Genomic DNA, 26,165 nt, shown 5'->3' with positions numbered 1-26,165 from the left:
TTCCAAAGAGGCCAGAATGCGTCTCAAATTCTTCTCGACCGAACGGCCCCGCATAAACCCAACCTGAGCCTCATGAAGAAGCTCAGGAAGAACACCAGCCAATCGATTGGCCAGAACCTTAGCCAAGATCTTCCCTGCTCACAATTGAGCAGGGAAATAGGGCGATAGGATTCCACCCTGGCGGGGTCACGCCCCGGCTTAGGCAGAACTATGATTTGAGCCAAGTTAAGATAAGCCGGCATAGCCTCCGCATCCACCATGACATTGAACATAGCCGTAAACTGCGCGACAATATCTACCCGCAACAACTTATAAAATTCCGCCCGAAAGCCGTCAGGGCCCGGCGTCTTCAAAGTCGGGCTTTGACGAATAACCGAATCCACCTCCGCTTCTGACAATGGAGCATTCAGCGTCTCCAACTGGGCCGGGTCCAAACCAGGTAAATCCAAAGAGTCCAAATACAGCTCCCCCGGGAGACCGTGCGCCGAAGGCTCTGCATATAGCTCAGCATAATAGTCCCGAAAAGCCTGACAAATGTCCGCATCAGCCGTAATAGGCCTGGAGTCCGAAGATGTAAGGGCTACTATTTTCTGTCTGCTCTCTCTGTGAGAAATCAAACGAGCTAAGAGGCGACCGCATTTGTTACCATAAGCATAAAGACGATATTTGTAATAGGCCAGACTCTTAGCTGCCCGCTGGTGAAGTTTCTCATTCAAAGCGACCTGCACGTCCAACAAGGCCTGCCGGTTGACATCAGTGGGCTGACGGCCATACGCTCGACGAAGAGTCCCCAGCAGCCGGGACAAACGAAGAATTTCCCGATCCCGATTCCTCTTCGCTTGCGAAACATAACTAATAATATGCCCACGGAGAACCGCCTTAGCGGTTTCCCAAAAAAGAACAGGGTCCTCCCTGTGCTGATCATTATGAAAGCAATAATCTTTCCAGCGCGCCACCAACGAATCATAGAACTTGGGGTCCTGGCCAAGCCAAAGAGGGTATCTCCATTGACAGGACTGTGAGGACTGCCCCGGGGGCGTCCACTCCAACCACACCCAAGCGTGATCCAAAATCGCGTAGGGACCAATCTCCGCTCACTCCACCTGAGAAAAAACAGCCCGTGAAAGAAGCAAGTAGTCAATACGGGACTGCGTGGAATGCGCCCGTGACATATGAGTAAAGTCTTTCTCAGTCGGGTGTAAAATCCTCCAAACGTCCTCCAACTCCAAGAACTGACAGAAGGAGGGGAGCTCCCTACCATCCTGAGCCCGACGATTAGGGACCGCAGTAGTATCCAAACCTTTTTTTAAACCCTGCTAAGCCAACGGATTTCACCATATTCTCTGGCAATGAATTCTAGAGTTTCACTACATGCATAGGAAATCCAACAGAACAGCACTTTATTAAAAAAAAAAAAAAAAAAAAAAAAAGTGACAATGGAGAATGGTATAGAAAAACTTGGAAAATGGTAAAAAAAACTTAGACATGCAGCTGCAAAGGTCAAAAATATACATCAGGCATGGATGTTGTTCAAAAATACCATCCTGGAACCCAGTCTAGATATATTCCATGTTTTAAAAAAGAAGGAAGGAAGACCAAATGGCAACCGGTGTGGTTAACGAGTGAGATGAAGGAAGCTATTGGAGCCAAAAGAAAGTGGAAGAAGAATCAGACTGAAAATAATTGTAAACAGCACAAGGAATATCAAGTCAAATGCAAGGTGCTAATAAGGAAGGCAAAGAGAGACCTTGAAAAGAAGTTTGCGCTGCAAGCAAATACGGTAAAAACTTTTTTTTGAAGTTAAGTGCTGTATTGGATTTCCTGTGAAACTTATTCCAAGGACTATATCAAATCTGGTCATGTGATCACTGTTATCAGGCAGCCTCAGCACCTTTACCTCCTGCACCATTTCCTGTGCTGCACTAAGAACTAGATCTAGAATTGCTTCACCTCTTGTTAGTTCCTGAATTAGCTGCTCCATAAAGCAAGGAAGTTTATCTCCCTAGGATGCCCTGATGTTACATTCACCCAGTCAGTATCGGGGTAGTTGAAATCACCTATTATTATTGTGTTATCCAGTTGATTAGCTTCCCTAATTTCTGATGACATTTCAGCATCTGTCTGCTCATCTTGGTCAGGTGAGCACTAGTACTCTCCTATCACTATTCTTTCCCCCCTTCTACCCTACCCATAGGGATTCCAAAGTGTGTTTCTGCTCATGTAGAATTTTCAGTCAATTAAGGCTCCCCTTAACATATAACGCTAGGCCTCCACGATTCAATCCACCTTATCGGTAAGATGTAGCTTGTACCCTGGTATGACAGTGTCCCTTTGGTTATCTTCTTTCCACCAGGTCTCAGAGAATGCCTATTATATCTTTTCATTTAGTGCAGGGATCTCAAAGTCCTTCCATGAGGGGTGCAATCCAGTTGGGTTTTCAGGATTTCCCCAATGAATATGCATTGAAAGCAGTGCATGCACATAGATCTCATGCATATTCATTGAGGAAATCCTGAAAACCCAACTGAATTGCAGCCCTCAAGGAGGGACTTTGAGACCCCTGATTTAGTGCAATATATTCCAACTCTCCTATCTTGTTTCTTAGAACATAAGAACATAAGAATTTGCCTCCACCAGGTCAGACCAGAGGTCCATCCTGCTCAGCGGTCCGCTCCCGCAGCGGCCCTTCAGGTCTATCACCTGTGCTGTGGTCCCTGACTATTCCTATAACCTACCTCAACTCCTATCTGTACCCCTCAATCCCCTTATCGTCTAGGAATCTATCCAAACCTTCTTTGAAGCCCTGTAATGTGCTCTGTCCTATCACGGCCTCCGGAAGCGCGTTCCACGTGTCCACCACCCTCTGGGTAAAACAGAACTTCCTAGCGTTTGTTCTAAACCTGCCCCCTTTTAATTTCTCCGAGTGCCCCCTTGTACTTATGGTTCCCCACAGTGTGAAGAATCTGTCCCTGTCTACCTTTTCTATGCCCTTCAGGATTTTGAAGGTTTCTATCATGTCTCCTCTAAGTCTACGCTTTTTAGGCTTCTGGCATTTGCATACAAACATTTCAAACAATGTATAAAAAACCAAAACTTAAATGAACACATTTGTTGATGTGTTGCTGATGCTTGGATGGCAACTCTGGCTGTAAAGAACTAAGGCCAGTGCCAGGCACACTTGAAAACAGTCAGTGGCAAGATAATTTGGGGTGGGCTGAAGTGGAATTTGACAGCAGTTCCAGTGGCTTGAATGTAAGGATAATGCTAGATGGACTTATATGGTCTGTGTCCCAGAAATACTAAAGAAAGATCAGGATCAAGTATTTTATATCACTTTTGTTGTTGGTTTAATTATGAATTGATAATGAGTGTGACTGTTCAGGTCTTGATCTGCTGTAAAAAAATTTTTGCTAATAATTTTTATGAGAACTTCTGCATAGGTCAGTATCGCATTTAAACTTCATTCTGCAAGTTTTTAATTTCATTTTTTTTCCCCCAGCGATTCAGAACAGACTTTGCTGAAGGAAAAATCACAGGAAGGGTAAGTATTTTGCTTATCTTTGTCAGTTCCATGTTTGATTTACCTGTTTGGTAAATGTCACAAAAAGCAAACCCTCTGATTGACACTTCATTTTCAGGTTTTTGGGTACTTTAACCTTAGAAGCCTAGGAACTGTAGGATCTCTCAGTGAAGTGTGTTCATATTTTTAAACATATCGTGTAATCTGCAATTTCAGTGTTGGAGCATTTTTGCCCTGGTGATAGTACTGGTGTTGAAGTCTCCTAATAGCCCTTCGTATACACTGTAGTGCACTACAAATAACTCTGGCTCATTGTTTAATCTTTGTAAACTTATTTAATGTTCCTTTTGTCTTTGCCTCATCAACTGATAAAAAATACAGATCCTTACACAACACATTGATTTGGCTATGAGTAGCCGTAATTTTCATAATAATTCCTAGGACCTTTCTAAAGAAATGAAGTGAAAATAGAGGGTTTGTGTAACACCCTACTATTGATAGATTAGAAACAAACTAAGGGCTCCTTTTATCAAGCCGCGCTAGCGGGGTTAGTGCGCATGACTTTTAATCACGCGCTAACTCCTGCGCTGGCCAAAAAACTACCGCTTGCTCAAGGCAGGCGTTAGCGGCTAGCGCAGCCAGCGGTTTAACGTGCGGTATTACGTAATTGTGGGGTGGGGGGTGTTAGTGATTCTTAAGTGCCAAAATTCTGACAGTGGCTATCTTGGATTTTTAGCAAGTTTCCTGCAACCCCAAATCTGCTTTTTTGCCTTAAAACTTGTTGGGATGGAGTTCTTGGGCTTTCTTATCCCAATTCAATGCTAGGGTTGTGCAAATTCTGCATCTCAGGAGTGACCTTGCACCACATGCCATGCAGCATGGAACGGGGAGGTGGGAGCAGCCAGCTTAACCTCCCGTATGCGTTCTCAACTAGTTGAAAGGGTGGCTAGCCCGCTGGGATGCACTTTTCTTTTTTCAGGGCCTGGAAACTATGACTGTTCTGCACAAAAGGACATGGGTGCTCTGCAGCCCAAGAAATGCAAACTACTCATCTCAGGGTGACTCTTTGCTTCCTGGTATGGTTTTCTCTTCAGAATTCATCAATTTAATGTGGAAAGCCTTTTAGGAGAGCTGTGCTCCTTCTTTGAGGACCCAACTGCATCTCAGACTTGATATGTCAGGGCATAGCTCCCCAAGGGACATCTACTTCGCAGTCTGCCAATGTCCAGGACTTGAGAGACCTTTTTGCAGGGGCTATGGATGATGATGATACTCTCCTTATTCCCTTATTGTCCACGAATGCGCCTCCCGTAGCGGAGGAGCCTGGATCGCAGGCTGGCATCTTAGATTCTGTTATGGCTTTGGATCCTGAAAATGACCCCATGGTTCAGTGCTTATTTAAGCCCACTGTCATGCCGGATCTCATTTCAAAGTCTTTGCACGAGTTAAATTTAGACTCCCAGCCAGCTCCTTCTGCCTTCTCCTCCCTCATATGTGGAGTGAGAGTTCGGTCCTCTATATTTCCCTAGCATCTGGACATTAATATCTTGGAGCAATGGGATTCTCCATAAGGGTCTCTGCAGATAGCGAGAGCAATGTCTTAGCTGTATCCTATGGCACAGGAGTGCTTAAAGTGGATTCCTTGGTTGCACAGGTTACTAAGTGCACCTCCCTTCCGAGTGAAGGCAGTGTGGTGCTCAAGGATATGCAGGACTGCCAAGTAGATGTGGTTCTCAAGAAGCTTTTTGAGGCGGTGGCTTTAGGAGTCAAAGCTGCCTCAGCAGTGTCCTTTGTTACACATGTCTGTCTTTCCAGGCTGTGTACTTTGAAGCATGAAGGTAGTGAACCACCCTCTCAGCTCCTTTTATCTGGTGTGGAATATGTAGTGGACGCTCTATGACATTATTCGTGTCATGGGTAAATGATCAGTTTGTTCAGTCTCTGCTCGTAGAATACTCTGGATTAGACAGTGGGCTGGAGCTTCCACATCTAAAGCTACACTCAGTAGACTCTTTTTCAAGGGACAATTGTTATTCAGTAAGGGTCTGGACAACCTCATGAACTCTAGAGGACAATTGTCCCAAGACTCTGCCTGACAGAAGACCTAGAGCCTCTAACGCAGTGATTCTTAACCTTTTTTGAGTCACGGACCCCTTTAAGAATCTGATGAAAGCTATGGACCCCCTTCTCTAGAAATATTCACATAAACACAACTTTGTATGCAATGAATATAATGTACATTATTTATTGAGATTTTATTCTCATACATATATGACTTATACAATCTAAAACAAACACTCCTGTTTTAATGCAAAAAGTAATGGCCACTCATAATTATGAAATACAATCTTCTTGTGCAAATTAAAATACTACCACTACTACTCCTCTCTTGTTATCTGCGAGATAAATCAACAGTAACAGGCTATATACTTCATTGTGCCAAGGAAAGGCTCCGATGATTGGAGGCCCATTCTGGACCTTACGAAAATGCAGTGCTCAGAATTCCATACTGTCTCATGGAGACAGTTCGATCTGTCATAGCGGCAGTGATTTGAGAGAGTTCCTAACCTCGTTGGATCTGATGGAGGCCTACTTTTCCTATTCCTACTTTTCCTATATTCCTATTTTCCCAGACCATAGAAGGTTTCTCAGGTTTCACGTCCTGGAGAATCATCATCGATTCTCAGCTCTGCCTTTCGGCCTGGTTGACAGCTCCTCGCACTGTCACCAAAGTGATGGTTGTGGTAGCAGCTTACCTACCAAAGATGGGGCTGCAAGTACATCCGTACCTGGATGGTCAGGGCTCCCTCGTTGTTTGAGGGTCAGCGCACAGTAGATTAGATGATACGAGTCCTGGAGAACCTGGGTTGAATTGTGAATTACCAAAAGAGCAATTTGACTCTGACTCAATCCCTCGAGTACATGGGAGCTCTGTTTGACACAGCTGTCGGCTGCATCTATCTTCCAGAGGCATGCAGACAGAAGCTTTGCTCTCAGATTTTGCGTGTCCTTGACAAGTCAGCTCTGTCAAGCATGAGACTGTCTTCAAGTCCTGAGTTCCATGGTGGCACACGGATGTGTTACCTTGGGCTGAATCCTTTCCATGCTGCGTTACTATCGTGCTGGTCTCCACTAATGGACTCTTTACAGAAGTCTCTACCTAGGACTCTGGAGACTCGGTCCAGCATGGATTGGTGGCTCTGCTCTCAGTCCCTATCCAAGGGCATGCCTCTTTGGATAGATTTTTGGGTGATCGTCTTGACAGATGTCAGTCTCCTTGGCTGGGGAGCTCATTGCAACCATCCGATTCAAGAGCATTGGTTGCCCTCTCAGAGGAAGTGTTCAATCAGCAGGCTGGAGCTGCGTGCCATTCGGCTAGCCTTGATGAAATTGTAAGACTCTGGAAGGTCAAGTGGTCAGGGTCTTCTCCGATAATGCTACAGTGGTGGCATATATCAGTCACCAGGGTGGAACAAAGAGTGTACCTCTGTGTCTGGAGGCCCGCATGCTATTCAGTTGGTTGGAACATCATCTGCAAGCGCTATCTGCAGCACATGTCACAGGAGTGGACAATGTTCAAGCCGACTTCCTCAGACAGACTCTGGATCCAGGCAAGTGGCCACTGTTGTTGACAGCTTATCAGGCTATTGTTCAGTGCTGGGGTCACCTATGATTTGACCTCCTGGCAATGGCGAAGAACAAAAAAGTGGACAGGTTCTTCAGTCGAAGATACAAGCCCGGAAGCAAGAGTCTAGATGCTCTAGTCTAGCCGTGGCCTCAGGGTCTGCTGTTTACACGACTTTCCTCCCTGACTCATGATAGATCAAGTCCTTCAACGGATTGCTGGTCATCCTGGAAAGGTCATTTTGGTGGCTCTAGATTGGCCTCGCAGACCGTGGTGCAGCTGGTTTTAAGAAAGGTTTGGACAAGCTCCTGAAGGATCAGTGCATAGGGAAACTCCAGTCTCCCAAGATTCTAAGGAAAGGTTCTCTACAAGATAGAGCCTGGAGCTCTGAGACTCGTCTCACTGAGGTCACAGCTACCAGAAAAACCGCCTTAGCATCAAGTTCAAGAGGGATGCCTCTTTCAGTGGTTTGAACGGAGCTTTCGAGAGACCTCGCAGAACCATGTTAAGGTCCCATGAAGGGAAAAAGTGGTTTGATTGGAGGTCTGATTCGGAGAGCACCCTTCAGAAATCTGGCGATGTCTGAATGAGATGCCAGCGTAGGTCTACGGTCCCGAGGCCTGCAACTTGAACCCGAAGGGAAGTCACGGTGAGCCCCTTGTCAAGGCCGACTTGGAGAAAAGCTAACACCACTAAAACTGGAGCTGAAAATAGTTCCACATGCTCTTGGACACACTAATGCTGAAAAGTCTTCCATACTTTAGTATAGGCGGAGACTATAGTCAACTTCTTAGATTTGAGAAGGGTGGCAATGATCACTTCTGAATAACCTTTGCACTCTAACACTTCACATTCAAGAGCCATGCCATAAGAGCAAAGCAATCTGGATACTGGGGACCTTGCGAAAGGAGGTCTGGGAGCACCTGCAACCAGAGATTATGACCTATTCGAAGACACATCATAAGAATATAAGAATAGCCTTACTGGGTCAGACCAATGGTCCATCAAGCCCTGTAGCCTGTTCTCATGGTGGCCAATCCAGGTCACTAGTACCATACTACCAATCCAGGGCAAGCAGTGACTTCCCCCCCCCCTGTCTTTGTCTGGAGTGGATTCCTTCTGCAGAAGGCTTGTGGCCATGGGGAGATAACCTGCTTATCCAGAAGAACACACCTATCTACTGGAAAATATATTATCAAAGTATGACATAATCTCTTTTTCTAGTGCAATAGATGTGTCCTGAATGAGTAAGTCCCAGTGCTTGCGAGCCTTGCAGAAGGAATCCACTCTAGTTTTTGAATCCCTCCTACTTCACAGAGGGTTCCAAGTTTATTTTGTACTTGATATACAGTCTATCAACAGTTTTATAATACTAAATTTTAAAAAGAGAGTAAGGATAAAAGTTAAAAAGGGGGGGGAGGAATTCATAAAAGAAATATGCCCCCTACAGTTTTTTCCTTCTGCACAAGAGCTGGAAGGAGTGTTTCTGATCTGCTCTGCTTATTTATTTTTGGGCAGTTTTTTTGTGTATTTGCTTCATCTTTTGGTGCTAAGAGCTCCTCTAGTTAAGGATTCAGTTCTACCTGCAGGGAAGAGAAGCAGACTGAGGTCTGCAGCTGACAGGCTAATCCCTTGTGATACCTGTTAGCCAACTTGCAGAAGCCTTTCTGGATCTTGGGGCCATCCCCTGGTAGCATTGCTCACTTACTATGTGTAGGGGTTTGAGTGACGGCTGTTAGGCATCCGTAGGGGGCTCAACAGGGTCTCACAGGGTGCTGGCTGTGTTTTACCTCCTCCCCCCTTTTTTGTGCATCAGCGGGGGTTGGAGACTGTCAGATACCGGTCAGACTGGTAGCCTGAAGATTCAGTGCTGGAAGGATATTCTGTTTGAAGCAATGATTTCTTCTCCCTGATCCAGTTATTTTTTTGGAGCTGAGGCAGCCTGCAGCACATTGCCAGCAAAGGTCACAGTGAGTAAAGCTGTTAGTCTATGAGTAAAATCGGGGGTGGGGTGAGGGGTGTCTGCAAATGTTGTTTCTGAAGGTTCTTGCCTGCTCCTTGATGTTCCCCCACCTCTAAAATTGCTAGTTTTTTCATTTTTTTTTCAGTGTTTTGGGTCTTTTCTTGGCGCCAAAATGCTGCTGCGATGACCATCTTAGATTTCTCAATTTATTTTTTCAAAGTTCTCCAGAAACTTCAAATCACCTTGTTTTGCCTCAAAACGGGCAGGGATAGAGTCCTCGGGCTCTTTTGACCCTAATTCATGCCAGGTGTGTGTTGGATGGTTGCCCAAAGAGCGTCCTTGTACCATGTGCCATGCAGGATGTGAAGGGAAGACGGGAGCAACCAGCTTAGCCTCCCTTTTGCTCTCTAGGGCTGAAGAATGGGTGGGAAGCCTGTTTGTTGGAGCAATTTTCCTTTTTGGGACCCGGAATGGAGGTCATCCTAAGCCCCGGGGCACGGAGACCTTGGAGCCCAAGAGACGCAAGCTGGAGTCCTTTACAGGAGACTCGGTGCTGCCTGGTTTGGCATTTTCTCTGGAATTTGTTAATTTGATGTGGAGAGCCTTTCAAGACAGCCAACCTTCAAAGGGGAAGTCTGGAAGCACATTAGACATTGCAGGGGCTCCCAGGATGCGTCTTCCTCACTGGCTGCAGCTGGCCAGGCTCTAGGGGACCTTTCCAAGGGAAATTCAGACGTTTCTTACTATACCGTTGCTGACTCAGGATTCACCCTCCCTGTCGGGGGATGCAGGGTTACAGTCGAACCCCGTGGTGGCTCATTCTGGAGGATGATCCCACGGTTCTCTGGTTATTCAGACCCTCGGCTCTGTTGGATCTGATTACTGATTCACTTCAGGAGTTAAACTTAGATTCCCAGCAGGTCCCCTCTACTTTGTCCTCTATGATGAGTAGAGTGAGATCCTAATCTTTGTTTCCCTGGCATCCTAATATTAATGTGTTGGTCACGGAGCATTAGGATGCTCTGGATGCTATGGAGGGGTCCCATAAAGTTGCCAGAACTATGGCTCGGATTTATCTAATGGCATGAGTGTCAGTAGCTATTCGCTCAGCTCAAGGTGGATTCCTTGATAACGCAGATTACAAAACACATCTCCTTACTGAGCGAGAGAGGCGTGATATTAAAGGATATTCACGATCGCAGAGTGGATGTGGTTCTCAAGGGGCTATTTGAGGCTTTAGCCGTATTAATCAAAGCGGCCAAGTGCCTGTCCTACCTGTTACTGAATCTTGAGCAAGAGAGCAACGAGCCTTTACCCCAGCTCCTATTAGTAGGAGTGGATTACATAGCAAATGCTCTGTATGACATTATCAGAGTCATGAGCAAAGCTTCAGCTTATTCGATCTCAGCCTGCCAGATGTTTTGGATCAGGCAGTGGGCTGGTGACTCCACCACCAAGGCTACTCTCGACAAACTTCCTTTCAAAGGAAAAATGTTGTTCGATAAAGGATTGGATGATCTTGTGACCAGTGTATCAGATTGTCATCCAAAATCTTTGCCTGACAGCAGACCCAGAACCTCATCTTTGCCTGACATCAGATCCAGAACCTCTAGAGGCTGAGGGCACTAATTTCATGGCTTCATGTGGTCTCAGCAGTATTCAGGAGCCACTTCCCAGAGATCCTTTCAGGGATACAGACAGAGGTTTGCCAGACCCAGACGAAACCAGATCTCTGGTTCCCATCCTGCTTCAGCCTCCAAAATGTCACAATGACACCAGGTCTGGATCAGTTCCTCCTTCAGGGGAGGGACAGCTCTCAGCCTTTGTGCAAGACTGGGCTCAGATATCCTTGGACCGTTGAGTTCTGGAAATCATCCAGAGTGGTTACAAGCTAGAATTTTAACAGACTTTAACAGACTGGTTACAAGCTAGAACTTTAACAGACTGGTTTGTAGACTCCCTAGCGGGGTGCTCAGAAAAAGATAGGATGGAGGCTACAGTGCATAGGTTGTTGGAGATTCAGACTAGAGAATGACACGGTGAAAAAATTGGTCCCCGTCACCGCCCCGTCCCCGTCCCCGTCTCACCATCCTCTGCACCGCCCCGTCACCGCCATTCCCTTCACCGCCCCGTCACCGCCACTGCCATCCCATTCACCGCCCCGTCACCGCCACTGCAACCCCATTCACCGCCCCGTCACCGTCACCGCTGCATACATAAAAGCCTCAAACGGGTACGATTTTATATACTTTTCTTTATTTACGTATAAAGGAAACATTCTGTAAAACTTTAAAACTTTAAAACTTAGTTAAATATTAGTTAATAACTATACAAAAACAAAACACGACATGTACTTTTAATTGTCCTTATTTTTTAACCCGTGGATGAACAACAAATCATCCAGCCAGACTTCAGCACGGAGCTGGTTTTTTTTTTTTTCACACAAACAGTCCTACTAGAAACCTCTAATGTGGCTTAGTAAAAGAGACTGGCTGAGCTACTCTTTCCAATAGCATACACATTCTCATGCTGAAATAGAAGGAACAAAATGCATAGGGAGGCAAAAGAAATCATAACAACCTAGCAGACAAATTGAAATTCAGAAAGAAAGGTGTAGAGCAGTAGATATATAGAGGATATGCAAATGAATCTGATTAATATATATTTTAAAAACTATTAGATAACAATCATGAAATCACAGGAAACAGTACATATGGAGAAACACACATTATTGAACATTGAAATAGCATTGAACGTGAATATAGGTGAAGCAAAATTCATCGTGCCAATTTCTCCACTTCCACGATTCTTTCCCTACCCTCACCCCCAAGCCAGCAGCCGATTTCACCCTGCTCCTTCCTCGATGTCCTGAACTTCATCGGGCAGCAGCAGCATTCACAATTCACTTCTGTTGCCCGCTTCAGGCCTTCCTCTCTGTCGGGTCCTGTCTTCATGAAAACAGGAAGTAGGCAGGACCCGGCAGAGAACAAGGCCGAAAAAGAAAACCGGCAAACTAAGGAAAGCTGGAGAGCAGTAGCGTACCAAGGGGGGGGGGGGGGGGGGGGGCGGGAGGGGCGAAAAAGGTAATGGCGCCAGGCCTTGGAGCACCGAGGCAGACCGAACCCCCGAACCTCCTCCCAGCCGAACCCCCGCTGAACCTTTCCGACTTTCCCAGCGAAAGCAGCAAACCTCCCAACAGTAGCGTCATCAGTGACGCGTCAGAGGGAGGAGAAAGCCGCGAAGGAGGTTTAATTACAGGTGTGGCAGTAGCGATTGGTCCTCTTCTTAGGGGGCGGAGTCAATGCGGCAACGTGCAAGTCGGGTTGAGGAGACAGACCACGCGAAGACAAACATGGCCGCCGGGAAAAAAATGACACCCGGTCACGACCAAAGACTCACGGTGAAGACACGGTAAATAGCGGTTCTTTGAAGGGGGTACATTGGCCTGCAGGGACAAATCTTTTCACCTGCGCCTGCGGGCGGTGAAAACTTTTTTCCCCGTGTCTGCGGCGATTTGAGTATAGAGTCTCTGAAGCCCGCAGCCAAACCGCAGGCTCCCCGCGGCTCACTGCGGGGATCTCTCCCCGTGTCATTCTCTAATTCAGACCATAGAACCTGTGCCACCTGAAGACTTGAGCAGATACTCTCATCATGCCAAAGAAAGGTTCAGATGATTGGGGACCCATTCTGGATCTTATGTCAATGAAACGCTCAAGGTTCCGCACTTTTTCACACGGAGACAGTTTGTTCTATCATAGTGGCAGTGATTCTGGGGAAATTCCTAACCTCTCTGGATTTGACAGTGGCCTATTTGGATATACCCATATTCCTGAACCACAGAAAGTTCCTGAGGTTTCATGTTCTAGAAGGTCAGTTTGAAGGTCTGGGTCTGGTCGCTCTGGTCCAGCCATGGCTGCAGAGCAAGCTGTTGTATGTGTTCGCTTCATGGTGTATGATAGGACGGATCCTTTACAGGATCACAGGCCATTGGGGAAAGGCCATTCTTTTGGCTCCAGACTGGCTGCACAGACTGTGGTATGCAGATTTAGTGTGTCTTCAGAAAGGTCCTGGCCTCAGGCTACAAGTTTAACCAGATTTTTTTTCAGGGTCAAGTGGTTATAGAACAGTGGTCTCAAACACGTGGGCCGGGGGCCACATGCGGCCTGCCAGGTACTATTTTGAGGCCCTCGGTATGTTTATCATAATCACAAAAGTAAAATAAAGCAAGTTCTTGATCATATGTCTCTTTAGCTATAAATTACAATATTATTATTAAGACTTAGCCAAAAGGAAAGATTTGTAAACTATAAAGAGTTTTATGTCATGCAAAATTGTCATTTCTTTAATAAGATATTACCTATTTTTTCTGAGGCCCTCCAAGTACCTAGAAACCCAAAATGTGGCCCTGCAAAGGGTTTGAGTTTGAGACCACTGTTATAGAAGATCCGGATCGCTTTGCTTTTATAGCATGGCTCTTGAGCGCAAGGCATTAGAACAAAAGAGGTACTCAGAGATAGTCATTTCTACTCTACTCAGGTCTAAAATGCCAACAATAGTCTCTGGCTATGCTAAGGCTTGGGAAACTTTCCAGCACTGATGCATCCAGGAAAATACATAGAAACATAGAAATAGACGGCAGATAAGGGCCCACGGCCCATCTAGTCTGCCCACCTTAATGTCCCTTAATGAGGAGCCGTTCTCTGCTCTGGTCTTAGTTTCAAGTTTCCAGTTTATTTAAAAATTCTTATACCACTCAATTAGACTTCTAAACGGTGTACAATAAAAATACAGCTTTCAACATATAAAATAAGGTTGGCATTTGACAATTAAGATCTACATGACAAACTCAGACAAAATGGACAGTCACAGAAGGAAAAAGAGGAGGAACTACAATATTTTGAGAAAAGAGAACAATTAAGGAGAAAACAACAGGGAGAGGAAAGATGTTGCCTACTGCTGTCAGCAAGTGTTTAGGCCTTGCAAGGGCAATTAGGTATTGAATGCATCTTGGAACAGAAATGTTTTCAGCTTTGTTTTAAAATGAAGCAGAGATAATTCTTCACAAAGGTAATTAGGAATAGAATTCCAAAGAGATGGCGTGGTTACTGCAAAGTTATTTGATCTTATCGTGTTAATATACTTTAGAGATGGGACTGCAAGAAGGGTTTGTGTCGTAGACCAAAGTGCTTTAGATGGACAATAGGGAATTAGTAAGTTATTGATAAATTCAGATTGGTTTCTTTGACGTGTCTTGAATGTAAGTATTAGAATTTTATAACTAACTAGTCTTATAGCCCGTTACATTAACGGGTGCTAGAATATATGTGTGTGTGTCTGTCTTTATTTCTTTCTCTCTCTCTCCTTAGCCGCTTTCTTTTTTTCTGTCTTTCTTTTTCCTTGGCTGTCCATCACCACCCCTTGCCTGCTCCCCTTGTCCATTCTCCCTTCCTTTTACCTCCCCTGTGTCCACCACCACCCCTTCACAGCTCTCCTTATGCAGCAGCAGCCCTTCTCCCTTTGTTTTACCTCCCCCCTGTCCAGCAGCACCTCTTTCCTTCTCCCCCTGTCCAACATTAGACCTCCGTTCCTTTTTCTTCAGCCCCCCTGTCCATCAGCACCTCTTTCCTTCTCCCCTGTCCAGCAGTAGGCGACCCTTCCTTTTTATCCCCCCCCCTCCTTCTTATCTCTATGATACACTTATCTTGCTCTGCCCCTGATCAATGGTTCCCGACAGCCGCCCAGTTGCACCCATTGGAAAAGTTCCCTCTGCCGCATCCCGCACCCCTCCTGACGCGACTCCCGCTGTCTTTCTTTCTGTCTGTCTCTGTCCCTGGTCCCTTTTGTCTTTCTATGTGTCTCCCTGCCCCTGTGTCTTTCTTCTTTTCTTTCTATCTCCCTTCCTCCTTTGTCTGTCTGTCCAAAGCAGCATTCCCTCCCCCTCCATTTCCCACCCCCCACACCAGTTCCCTGTACAGCAGCATTAGCGTTTCCTCTACCCCCCTTTCCCTTCCCGCGGGCCCGACTACACATGGCGATTCAAGCAGCGTGTGCAGCAGTCTTCACACGCTGCTTCGGGTCCTTCTACTGCCCTGATTTACTCTGGCACGTCTCTGATGACATCATCAGAGATGCGGCAGAGCAAATCAGGGCAGTAGAAGGCCCCGAAGCAGTGTGTGAAGACTGCTGCACACGCTGCTTGAATCGCTGGGTAGGTAGTCGGGCCTAAGGGAAGGGGGGGGGCGGCAAAGGACTCGGGTCAGTTTAAGAGCCGGGGCGGAAAGTTGCTGGGCTCCTCGGTGGGGGCGCTGAGCGGCGGCGATCCCTCTCCTCCGTGACATCCCCCCCCCACCCGCCCGCTGGAGGAACAGAGATCGGCGGCTGGCTGCGGTCCCGGCTTGTGGAGGCATCGGCGGCTGGTGACGTAAGCGCGCATGCGCACTCCTACCTAAGGTGCCCTACATCTCACGGAAAACGGACGCACGCAGATGGGAGTGCGCATGCGCGGCCTAGCATTTTATTATATTAGATTCTGTGTTCAACAGGCAACCAATGTGCTTTGCGCAAGAGGGGAGAAACATGGTCGTATTTTGTTAACATTAAATATAATTTTTATTGGGGTGTTTTACACAATTTGGAGGTGTCTTAGTTCTTTTTTTTTTATGCCTTTATAAAGGTTGTTGCAATAATCAATACATGATATCACTAGGGAATGAATTAGTATGTTTAAAGAGGAAGGTTCCCACAGTTTAGCAAGAGATTTGATCATTCACAATCTATGAAAACAACGCTGAACTATGGTACTAATATAAAGATGATAGGTAAATTTACTATCGATGGTGATCCCTAGTAATTTTAAAGAATTTATAATTTTAATGGTCAAGGAGTTGAGTTTGAGAGGAGCCTGAATCGACAGACCTTCTTTGATGGGAAAGATCATTAATTTGGACTTTTCCACGTTAAGAGCTCACATATTTGAATCTAGCCACAGTTTAACTTTCTCCAGTTTCTGATTAATGAGTATTACCGTATTTTCACGCATATAACGCGCACCTGTGTAAAACGCGCACACGGGTATAGTGCGCGGGAAACTGAAATATATGTAAAAAATTTTTTATATAGCGCGCACACGCGTATACCGCGCATGCTGCTTGCCGCCCCGACGCTCCTTTCCAGCCCTGCCCCGAGTCTCCTCTGGGCCCGACTCTCACTTTCCAGCCCTGCCCCTTGAAGTCTTGTCCCCCCTTGAAGTCCTGTCCCCCCCTTGAAGTCCTGTCCCCACCCTGAAAGCCTGATGCCCCCCCCACGTCCGATTCATCACCCCAAAGGACCGCTCGCACCCCCACCCCGAAGGACCGCTCGCACCCCCCAAGCCTCCCCCCCCCGCACGGAGAAGCTGCCTACCGTTGTTTCCCGATACCAGTGAGCCCTGCTGCTTCCTCTGCTGGCGGTCCCGCCCCTTCTCTGAGCCTGCGCTGCGCTGCTTCCTCTGCCGCAGTCCTGCCCCTAGTCTGATGTCAGAGAAAGGGCGGGACCGCCGGCAGAGGAAACAGCGCAGGGCTCAGAGAAGGGGCGAGACCACCAGCAGAGGAAGCAGCAGGGCTCACTGGCATCGGGAAACAACGGTAGGCAGCTTCTCCATGCGGGGGGGGAGGCTGGGGGGGTGCGAGCGGTCTTTCGGAGTGATGAATCGGACGTCAGGGGGGGAAACTATGTAAAAAAAAAATTTGTACAACGCGCTCACGCATATAACACGCGTGGTTATAATCTGTTTGTAAAATCGTGTATAACGCGCGCGTTATATGCGTGAAAATACGGTACTTCGTCTGGGTCATTAAAGTTGATTGGATGAATTAATTGCAAACATTGTAAAGCCAATGGATTGGCCTAGGATTAAGAGTGGTGCCATAAAGATCGGCGTCCAAGTAGCAGGACTGTTTTGCTTTAGAGCATGAGACCGCAGATCTATGGTGGCGTCTCATTTGTACATAGCCAGATTCCTAAAAGGGAGCACTGTGTATCAGGCCCCCAGTACAATCTTCATTCCATTCTTGGGATCTTAACATAGTTTTGTAGGGGCTTGGTTAAGTTCTATATGAATTGCTGAAGGAGGAGTCCTTGATAAATCTGACTCTCAAAACGGTTTTTCTGGGGGCCATTACCTCAGTGAGAAGGTTCTCAGAGTTGCAGGCTATCTTGCAGAGAGCTTTTCCTTAAATTTACTAAAACTGGAGTCTCTTTACACACTGTTCCTTCCTTTCTGCCGAAAGTGGTTTTGGCATTCCATGTCAATCGGGAAGTCAGATTGCCAGTGTTCCAGTCCCCACAGGTTCCAAGAAAAAGTACTGGATTCTGAAGAAGTTGGATGTTAAAAGGATGCTTCTCCGATATTTTGAAGTCACCAATGAGTTCAGGCTATTTGACCATCTTTTTGTGCTGACAAATCCAGTGGTGCACTGGCTTCCAAGGTTAACATAATCAATTAGTGCCTAATGTGAAGGAAAGATCTCAGATGATCACTCCAAGGATCATATTTCTATTCTCCTTTGGATATTTTGTGGTAAACGTTTATCTTTCATTGATCAAAACCTTTGCTCTCAAATTACTGTGTATTTTAGCAGTCTTATTCAAATTTTCTACTTGATAATTTATAGAAAAATTTTCTGATTCGTACTTTTTTATCATTTTTAAAAACTTTTTTCAACACCATAAATAATGTATGCATTCATCCACAGTTATCGTATAAAACTTGACTTAGCTTATGTTTAAGATTGCAGTATGTGAAGCCAGAACTGCATGCACCATCTAATCAAGAACGGCAAAAGCCTTCACTGTTACTAATTCCAAACATCCTCTGACGAGAACCTGTTTCGCCAAAATTAATTGACTTCCTCAGGAATTTAATGTCGGGCTGCACTTCCAGCATTTCAGGCAACTCTCATTACTGCATGGATAGAAGCTCGGGCGGTCTCCCCCGAGTAGATTTGTAGGACAATGACTTGGTCCACTCTTCATACATTTGCCAAATTTTACAGAGTGGATGTGGCAGCAAGGGAGGATTTTGTCTTTGGGACCTCAGTGTTATAAGCCGACTGCTTTTGTACATCCTGCTCATCCAGAATGACACACCTATTGCACTAGAAAAAGAGATCTAATCTAATCAGAATTTCTGAATCACACTTATCCAGTATAGGTTCAAGGCGATTTACAAGGTAAGAGGCCCATGCAGGGACATGGGGAAGGTTCCATTACATTGTAGAGGAAGGTTAAATTGTTGCAAGAAGCTGCCCAGAGAGTGCAGGACAGAATTATTGCTTTGCGGTTCTTATCTTGCTAATATCTTTTCTAGTAGATAGGTGTGTCCTTCTGGATCCAAGTTTCAAGTTTATTAATTTTTTGTTATGTACGCAATATCAAAAGCTTCAAAGCGTATAACATTTTAAAAATGGGGGGGGGGGAGAACAAAACTCTTTTACACGATTACATTCAAATTCTATCCATTATAATACATAACTGGTATGGAAGGTGAAGGGGATGAACTACAATCTTTAAAGAGAGAAAATAAACATTTAGGGGGGAGCACATTTGGTAGGTAACACAAAAAGGAAAAAAAGAAAGAAAAAAAGAGAGAGAAAAAAAAAGAAAAAGATGAATCTATAATCTATACAGAAGTCTAATTTAGATTTAAGAAGTTTGGTGATTTATAAAATTATGTTGTCTGTTTTCAAAAGCAACCTTGAACAAAATCTTTTTAAGGAACGCATAAATTTTTCTAAAGAAGATTCATTATGAATATAAATTGGTAAATTGTTCCAAAGCTGAGGTGCTATAACTGAGAAAATGGTAGATCTTCTGGTTTCTATTATTTTTAATGAAGGAATAGTCAATAGCTGTTGTTGTGTTGATCTTAATGCCCTGGATGGAGAATATGCTCTGTTTATTTCCTGCGCCTACCTACTGTCTCACTCAGAATGTTCTTATCCAAACCTCCAAGTTGGATGCCAGTCAGACCTTAAGGATATGAAGAGGGCTATTACAAGGGCACTTTGGGGTAGTATTAGAGTTCCATTACTGTTTGTTTGGCATGATTGTTTTGCTGTTTTTATTCAATGTTTAACATGTTATATATTTCAGAGCAATCTTTAAGACTTGGCTAAAGCACAAGTCTACAACCACCCGAAATAGGTAGTATGGAGAGGTACTAGGGGTCTCAAGCGCTCACAGCTATAAGCCCGATATTCTCTTCAAGGCTAATAACTACAAAGTGAGCTATCATCGGTCCCATACACTCTCTGTGATATTTTTTATAAATTTTTTATAACTTTTTATAAACTTTTTAAAGTGATTTAGTGATCTTAATTTCTTATGCAATACTCTCCCATTATAGTTAAAAGTACTTAGCTTCAATATTCTTAACTAGAAGTACTTAGCTAAGTACTTCTAGTTAAGGATATTGAAGCTAAGTACTTTTAACTTTTAACTTAGCTAAGTACTTCTAGTTAAGAATATTGAAGCTAAGTACTTTTAACTATAATGGAAGAGTATTGCATAAGAAATTAAGATAATAATAATAATAATAACTTTATTCTTGTATACCGCCATACCCAGTGAGTTCTAGGCGGTTCACATTAGTTAAACAAGGATTACATGCGGTTATGAATTGGTTGAGCGGATTTACATTGATTGAGTATAATTACATGCATCGTTACATTAGTTAAACATTGTTATGTATAGTAAGTAATAATTGAACATGCATCGTTACATTAATTAAGCATAGTTGTGAACAGTTAAGTAATGATTGAACAGAATTGCATAGAGTTGGGTGTTGGTGTAAGCAGGGATGCAGACAGCGGAGAGGAAGACATTGGGGAAAAGGGTAGGGTGGGTCGGGGGGGGGGAGGGGGTAGGGCAAGGGGAGAGTGGGAGGGGGGGTATTGAGGGATCTTTGGGGGGGACCTTTAAGTATCGTGGCATTGGAAGAGGTGTGTTTTGAGTAGTTTTCTAAAGCTGAGGCAGTTTGGAGCCTCGAGGATTAATTGGGTTATCCATGGGTTTAGCTTGGCGGCCTGGAAGGCGAGGGTTTTGTCAAAGAATTTATTGGAGTGGCAGAGTTTTAGGGAGGGGAAAGCAAATAACTGGATTCTGCGGGAGTTCTTGTTTCTGTGATTCAGGATGAAGTGTGGGTTAATGTAGTGTGGGGCTAGGCCGAAGACTGTTTTGTAGCAGAAACGGGTGAATTTAAATAGGACTCTGGATTCAAGTGGATTAAAGATCACTAAATCACTTTAAAAAGTTTATAAAAAGTTATAAAAAATTTATAAAAAATATCACAGAGAGTGTATGGGACCGATGATAGCTCACTTTGTAGTTATTAGCCTTGAAGAGAATATCGGGCTTATAGCTGTGAGTGCTTGAGACCCCTAGTACCTCTCTATACTACCTATTTCGGGCGGTTATAGGCTTGTGTTTTAGCCAAGTCTTAAAGATTTCAGTGTGTTTCACAAGAGTTTGGAGAGTTAAATTTCAGAGCAAAATAGACTTGTTCTTTAGGGAATTTCCCTGTACCTCCTCCTTCACATCTGTTTCTTAAAAGGACTATTATTGCCTGCTTTGGAACTAATTGTAGGGGGCAGCAGAGCCATCTGAGAAGTAGGAGGGATTCAAAATCCGGAATGGTTTCCTTCTGCAAAGCTCGCGAGCACTGGGATATGACCTGCTGATCTAGAATGACACACCAATCTACTAGAAAAGATATTAGCAAGGTAAGAACCTAATCTCTTTTAATGTCCTCTTGGTGTTTCTTTGCAAATACTCTGCAGCCCAGGCAGGATGTAAACAACTGTTTCTTGCAATTGAGATTGAGAAGACACTTGCATTATAAAGTTTTTAAAAAGTTCTTTTAATTAATCTTTTTTTGCTATATATTCTTTACTAAAGAAAAGCCTATCCCCATGTTTCACAAAATGTTTCTTTGAAGATCACTGTGGTATCATTTAATTTCATATAAGGCTGTGAGGTAAAAGTGAGTTGTAATAGTACAGTATTTTAATAGTGATTGCTAAAATGTTACTAATTTTTCAGCATGAAATGTCATAATCTTACAGCAATACTTAAGATATGTTTTCTTATTCATTAGAGAAATAACTGTTATAAACATCACTGGAGTGATTTGAGAAAGTCTGTGATACTTGAAGTGACTCCTGGAGGTATTGATCAAATTGATCCTGGAAATAATCAACTCCTCTGCTCCTATGACTATAGAAACATTGAAGGGTTTGCTGAGCTTTCTGATTATCAGGGAGGATTCTGTATACTCTATGGCGGATTTAGTAGATTGGTAAGGAACTTTTGTTTTTTGGACAATTTATCTCTGTCATGGGTATGGGTTACTAACTGAATTCTGGTAGATTGTAACAAATAGATGTCATCCCTAGATATCATCCCCCAGGATTTGGCTTAAAATATCACACAGTATGATTTTTCTGAGCAGCCTCGTTTGCTGTTGCATTTAATTTCTGATGTCAAGTTAATGATCCAGGTTAATATTGAGAAACAAAAATCAACACAAGTCCAGATTAAGATTTAGGATGACAGAAGTGACTAAATAAAAGGAACTTTATAAAAAAATTTAAAAATCCCTGTTTCAGCAGTGACACGTATAAGTAAAAATGATTTTAATGTTCATTTGAATTAAAATATCAAACACACAGTTCCTCATGTTAGTTAAAGCACATACCATCTCATATTGAAATAACAGTTAAGCCACCTGAACTTGAGAAGGAAAAAGAAATATGAATTTTGAGGTTAAATTTTGTTATCGATAGTTAAGGTTCATTAGCTTTGGTATGACTATAGAATTAGCTTCTCTGTCGTTCTGACTGCTTTGCTAGCCTTTGATTTCGTTTAAAAAAATTCTCAAATTTTCTTGCAATTATCTGACCTAGATATCCTTAGTACATATATCTTAAGTCAGACTCTTTAGGCTGTAATTATTGAAACTGAGCAATTAAGAAAGATTTAAAACCCTATAATGGGTAAGAGCAGAAAATTTCTAGCCTGAAATCAATCCCAATTGTTCATGTATGTTAAAAATATTTTTTATATTAGCCTTTGTTAAAATGGTTTCTTTGCTACTGACTAGAGCTTATCTAGGTGTGCAAGTGGGATAGAAATGATAAATTGAGTAAATTAATTATTATACACGTTGTGCAATAATACTGTATGTTCTTTATAACTTTTCATACACATTTTAAACATTGCTGTGGATTTAGTCACATTAACTGTTGTAGTTAATGTACAAATCTTAATATTGATGAAAATTAATGGCATCACTAATACTGATGCCTGGAGCTGAATTGAGCGTCAATATCACTCTCAAAGACCCCACACTTTCCTTTAGAGCAGTGTTTTTCAACCGCTGTTCCGCGGCACACTAGTGTGCCGCGAGATGTTGCCTGGTGTGCCGCAGGGCCGCCGGGCCCGGAGCTGATAGGGGGCCCGAGGCAGGGGCGCCAGTAGCTCGCCAAGGCAAAGTGAGTCGATCACCCAGGACTCACTTTGTCTTGGCGATCTAATCTATCGAGCCGATAAGTCTTCTTCTCCCCGACGTCATTTCTGCAGTGGGAGAGGAAGTTCGGGCCAGCCAATCGCTGCCTGGCTGGGCGGAACTTCCTCTCCGATTGCAGAATTGACGTCAGGGAGAGCATGCGTCGGCGTCGGCTTTGGGGCCTGTTATCCATTGGTGGGTCCTGTTCCCCGATGGCAGCGGTAGTGGCAGTGGCTTGGGGAACGGCAGGGAGAAAGAAAGAAAGGGGGCAGGCAGGGAAACAGAAGGAAAGAAGAGAAACAGAAAAAAAGAAAGAAAGAAAGGTCAGGGAGAGAGGAAGAAAAAGTTGGGGGAGGGAATGAGGTGTGGAGGAGAGAAAGCATACAGGCTGATAGAAGGGAAGAAAGATTGGATGCACAGTCAGAAGAAGAAAGTGCAACCAGAAATCACCAGACAAGGTAGGAAAAATGATTTTATTTTAAATTTAGCAAAGTGGAGGCAGTATTACCACAGTTTTCAAAGGAATTTGCCCAAATAACTTAATAGTTAACTGGGTAAATTCCCAGAGATGAAAACTTCCCTTCACTTACTATGCACAGTTCTGAATTTATATCTGCTGTCTATATTTTACAATATGGTCCCCTTTTACTAAACCGCAATAGTGGTTTTTAGCGCAGGGAGCCTATGAGCGTCAAGAGCAGCGCTGGGCATTCAGCGCAGCTCCCTGCGCTAAATACTGCAATTGTGGTTTAATAAAAAGGATGGAGGGTATATTTGTCTATTTTTGTATGCTATAAAAACCAAATACAGAGAGAGACTGAGAGCTGTTGACGAACAGCTACGTGTGTGTCTTTCTTCGATTCCAGCCAGAATATCAGCTTTGTGTTCAGCCAAACAGGCCCAGGTTTCGCACTGAATAAAGTATTTTATAATTTTTATAATTTTTATTTCGTAATAAAGTAATTATAAAATACTTTCTTTGTGTTTATTTGATTCCTATTCAAGAGAATTACTTTATATATAGTCAATATAGGCAGAGAGTTAAATTTTTTAACATTTTCTAATGGTGGTGTGCCTCGTGATTTTTTTCATGAAACAAGTGTGCCTTTGCCCAAAAAAGGTTGAAAAACACTGCTTTAGAGGGCTCCCTAGGCCTTCTTTAAGGATACTCTGGTGGTCTAGGGTGGGATGAGCAGAAGCGATCCACAGTTTCTCCTGCCCATACTGGATTTGGGTACAAAATGTTGGCCACAACATCTAGCGGGAGTGTCATGAGACTACTGCTGCAGATGGCAGTGTTTATTTTAAACCTAGAGCTGGCATGAGCAAGTGTGACTAGTAATGGCTCCCTTAAATCTCCAGGGTAATTAACTTACCACATGTACATGCCTGTTTCCTTAATGCAACACCAGAAATATTGATCTACCTTTTTTTTATTTTTTATTTTCAAAGCACTTGTTTGCTTCTGAACAAAGAGAGGAGATAATCAAAAGTGCAATAGAACATGCAGGCAATTTCATTGGCATCTCCCTGCGGATCAGAAAAGAACCTATAGAGTTTGAACAATATCTGTGTACCCGTTTAGGGAAATACAGCAGTGATGAATCCATTACATCGTTGGCAGAGTTTATTGTTCAGAAGATAACTCCTAGACATTTGGTAAGATTTTCAGCTCTAAAATACTATTCTGTTTGGATTGTGAATTAAGCCTAAAAGCTTTACATTATCTCTTCTCTTTCTCTTCATTGTCTTAGGAGCCTGTGAAAAGATTACTTGCACTTACGGAAACCTGTTTAGTAGAACGTGATCCAGCCACTTATAATATTGTAACACTGAAACCTTTAGGAGAGGCAAGTGACAAGCTTTTTATTCTTGTTTGTAAATTAAATCAAAAGTGATGTGGTCTAGCCTGTTAACTCGGTGGTAGTACTTACTCGTAGTTGGGTATACACTGCATTCTGGAGGAGATTACATTACATTAGGGACTTTTATTCCGCCTATACCTTGCAGTTCAAGGGGGATCTAGGGTGGTTTTGATTACTAGTTCAAATCTTGCACTTTATGGGTTGACTGGGGATGCTGTAGAGGGCAGCATGTGTAGTCTCTGATAGCAGAGAATTCAGTTATTAATATGTAGTCCAGAGTTCTAGAAGGAACTGTGTTTCCCTGCAGAAAGCTTCTCATAGGAATGACTGGTCTAAACTAAAATGGGAAGGGGATATAATATAGAGCAGTGTTTCTCAACCCACGGTACACGTACTCTAGGGGCTGCCTGTTGGAGTTACGCGGGCTGACCACTGCCTGGGATCACTGCCTGCTTGCCCCCCGCGGAAGCCACCGCCGCCGTTTCCTTCCTGCCACACTCCATCCCTCCACCTGCCCACCGCCGCTGCTGCCCGCCACTACTGCCACCCGCCACGCTCCATCCATCCATCTTCCGCAACTCCGGGCATGGACGGGCCAGATGCATGCAATGACTGTACTCAGCCGGCCCACAAGCCTTCCCCTGACGCCAATTCTGACGTTAGAGAGAAGGTTCCCGACCATTCAATCACTGCTGGAAGAGGAGAGCAGGAGAGTCGGCGCTACAAAAAAACAATCATCAGGAGAGTCAGTACTGCAAAAAAACAAACCAGCAATAAAAAAAATTAAAAACCCGGACCCAAAACTCATCACCAGACCATCTGCAGGGAAAGCAGATCGGAGGGGGTGTTCCTCCGATTGCCCTAATTTGAATTTGTTCGTGTTCTGAATTGATCGGGCCTGGTGGAATCAGCCACGGATCGCCCCCCGGAAAAAAGGTTAGTGAATCTAGCCCATAATCTCTCTCTATAGTTAATTGTATATGCTGAGCAAAGTTGCTTATCAATGAATGAAAGTTACTAAAGTACATGACTGCAGGTTTGCACTTGATTAGCAGGAAATTTACTCCACTAATTAAAAGAACAGCATAGAAAAGAGTGTTAGATTTTCATAGCCATGTTTAAAAAAATATATAATAATGTGGCATTTTTTTTCTTCTATAGATATTTGCACTTGTAAGTGACTTTGAAAATCCCCAGCTTTTTACCATTGAGTTTATTAAAGGGCAGATTCGAAAGTATTCTTCAACTGAAAGGTACTTTAAAAGCAAATGCCTGATTTTGTAAGCATGGAATTTTCTGTGTGACTGAACTGCCACATATTTTAATAGTTATTTTCATTCTAATGTTTCTTTGTCTTGCTTCTTTACATTGTAAATCTTTTTTTTTTCTTTGCAGACAGTGAGATAGTTGATTTTGTCTGCTTGATTATTTGTCTGATTTTATTTTCTAACTCAATGTTTTATAAATTGGTGGGCCTTAAAACTTCACAGGAAAAAGAGTCCTCTGCTACCACTCCGAGTTTTCTTTTCTTAAATTGCCCCTTTTGTTTTTTTCATAAGCTCCTTTTTATATTTTGTTTGAAAGCTAAGGGGATCTGTATTACAGGAAGAAACTTCTAAGTTGTTTACAACTCTTCTAAGGCAACTGTC

At 43.8% G+C, this 26,165-nt stretch overlaps 1 protein-coding gene across 1 annotated transcript in view; it reads left to right on the top strand.

Moving 5' to 3' along the window:
• The window catches only part of DNAJC13 (DnaJ heat shock protein family (Hsp40) member C13), a 495,155-nt gene that overhangs the window by 51,332 nt on the left and 417,658 nt on the right, over nucleotides 1–26,165 (top strand). The window contains 5 exon segments of the mRNA XM_033929988.1: nucleotides 3,500–3,541; nucleotides 21,242–21,442; nucleotides 24,104–24,310; nucleotides 24,406–24,501; nucleotides 25,678–25,769. Coding sequence (XP_033785879.1) covers nucleotides 3,500–3,541; nucleotides 21,242–21,442; nucleotides 24,104–24,310; nucleotides 24,406–24,501; nucleotides 25,678–25,769 — 638 coding nt within the window.

This window comes from Geotrypetes seraphini, chromosome 2, assembly GCF_902459505.1.
Source record: "Geotrypetes seraphini chromosome 2, aGeoSer1.1, whole genome shotgun sequence".
Taxonomy (NCBI): Eukaryota; Metazoa; Chordata; class Amphibia; order Gymnophiona; family Dermophiidae; genus Geotrypetes; species Geotrypetes seraphini.
Note: the sequence above shows the minus strand (reverse complement) of the source record. Positions and strands in the feature narration are given on the sequence as shown.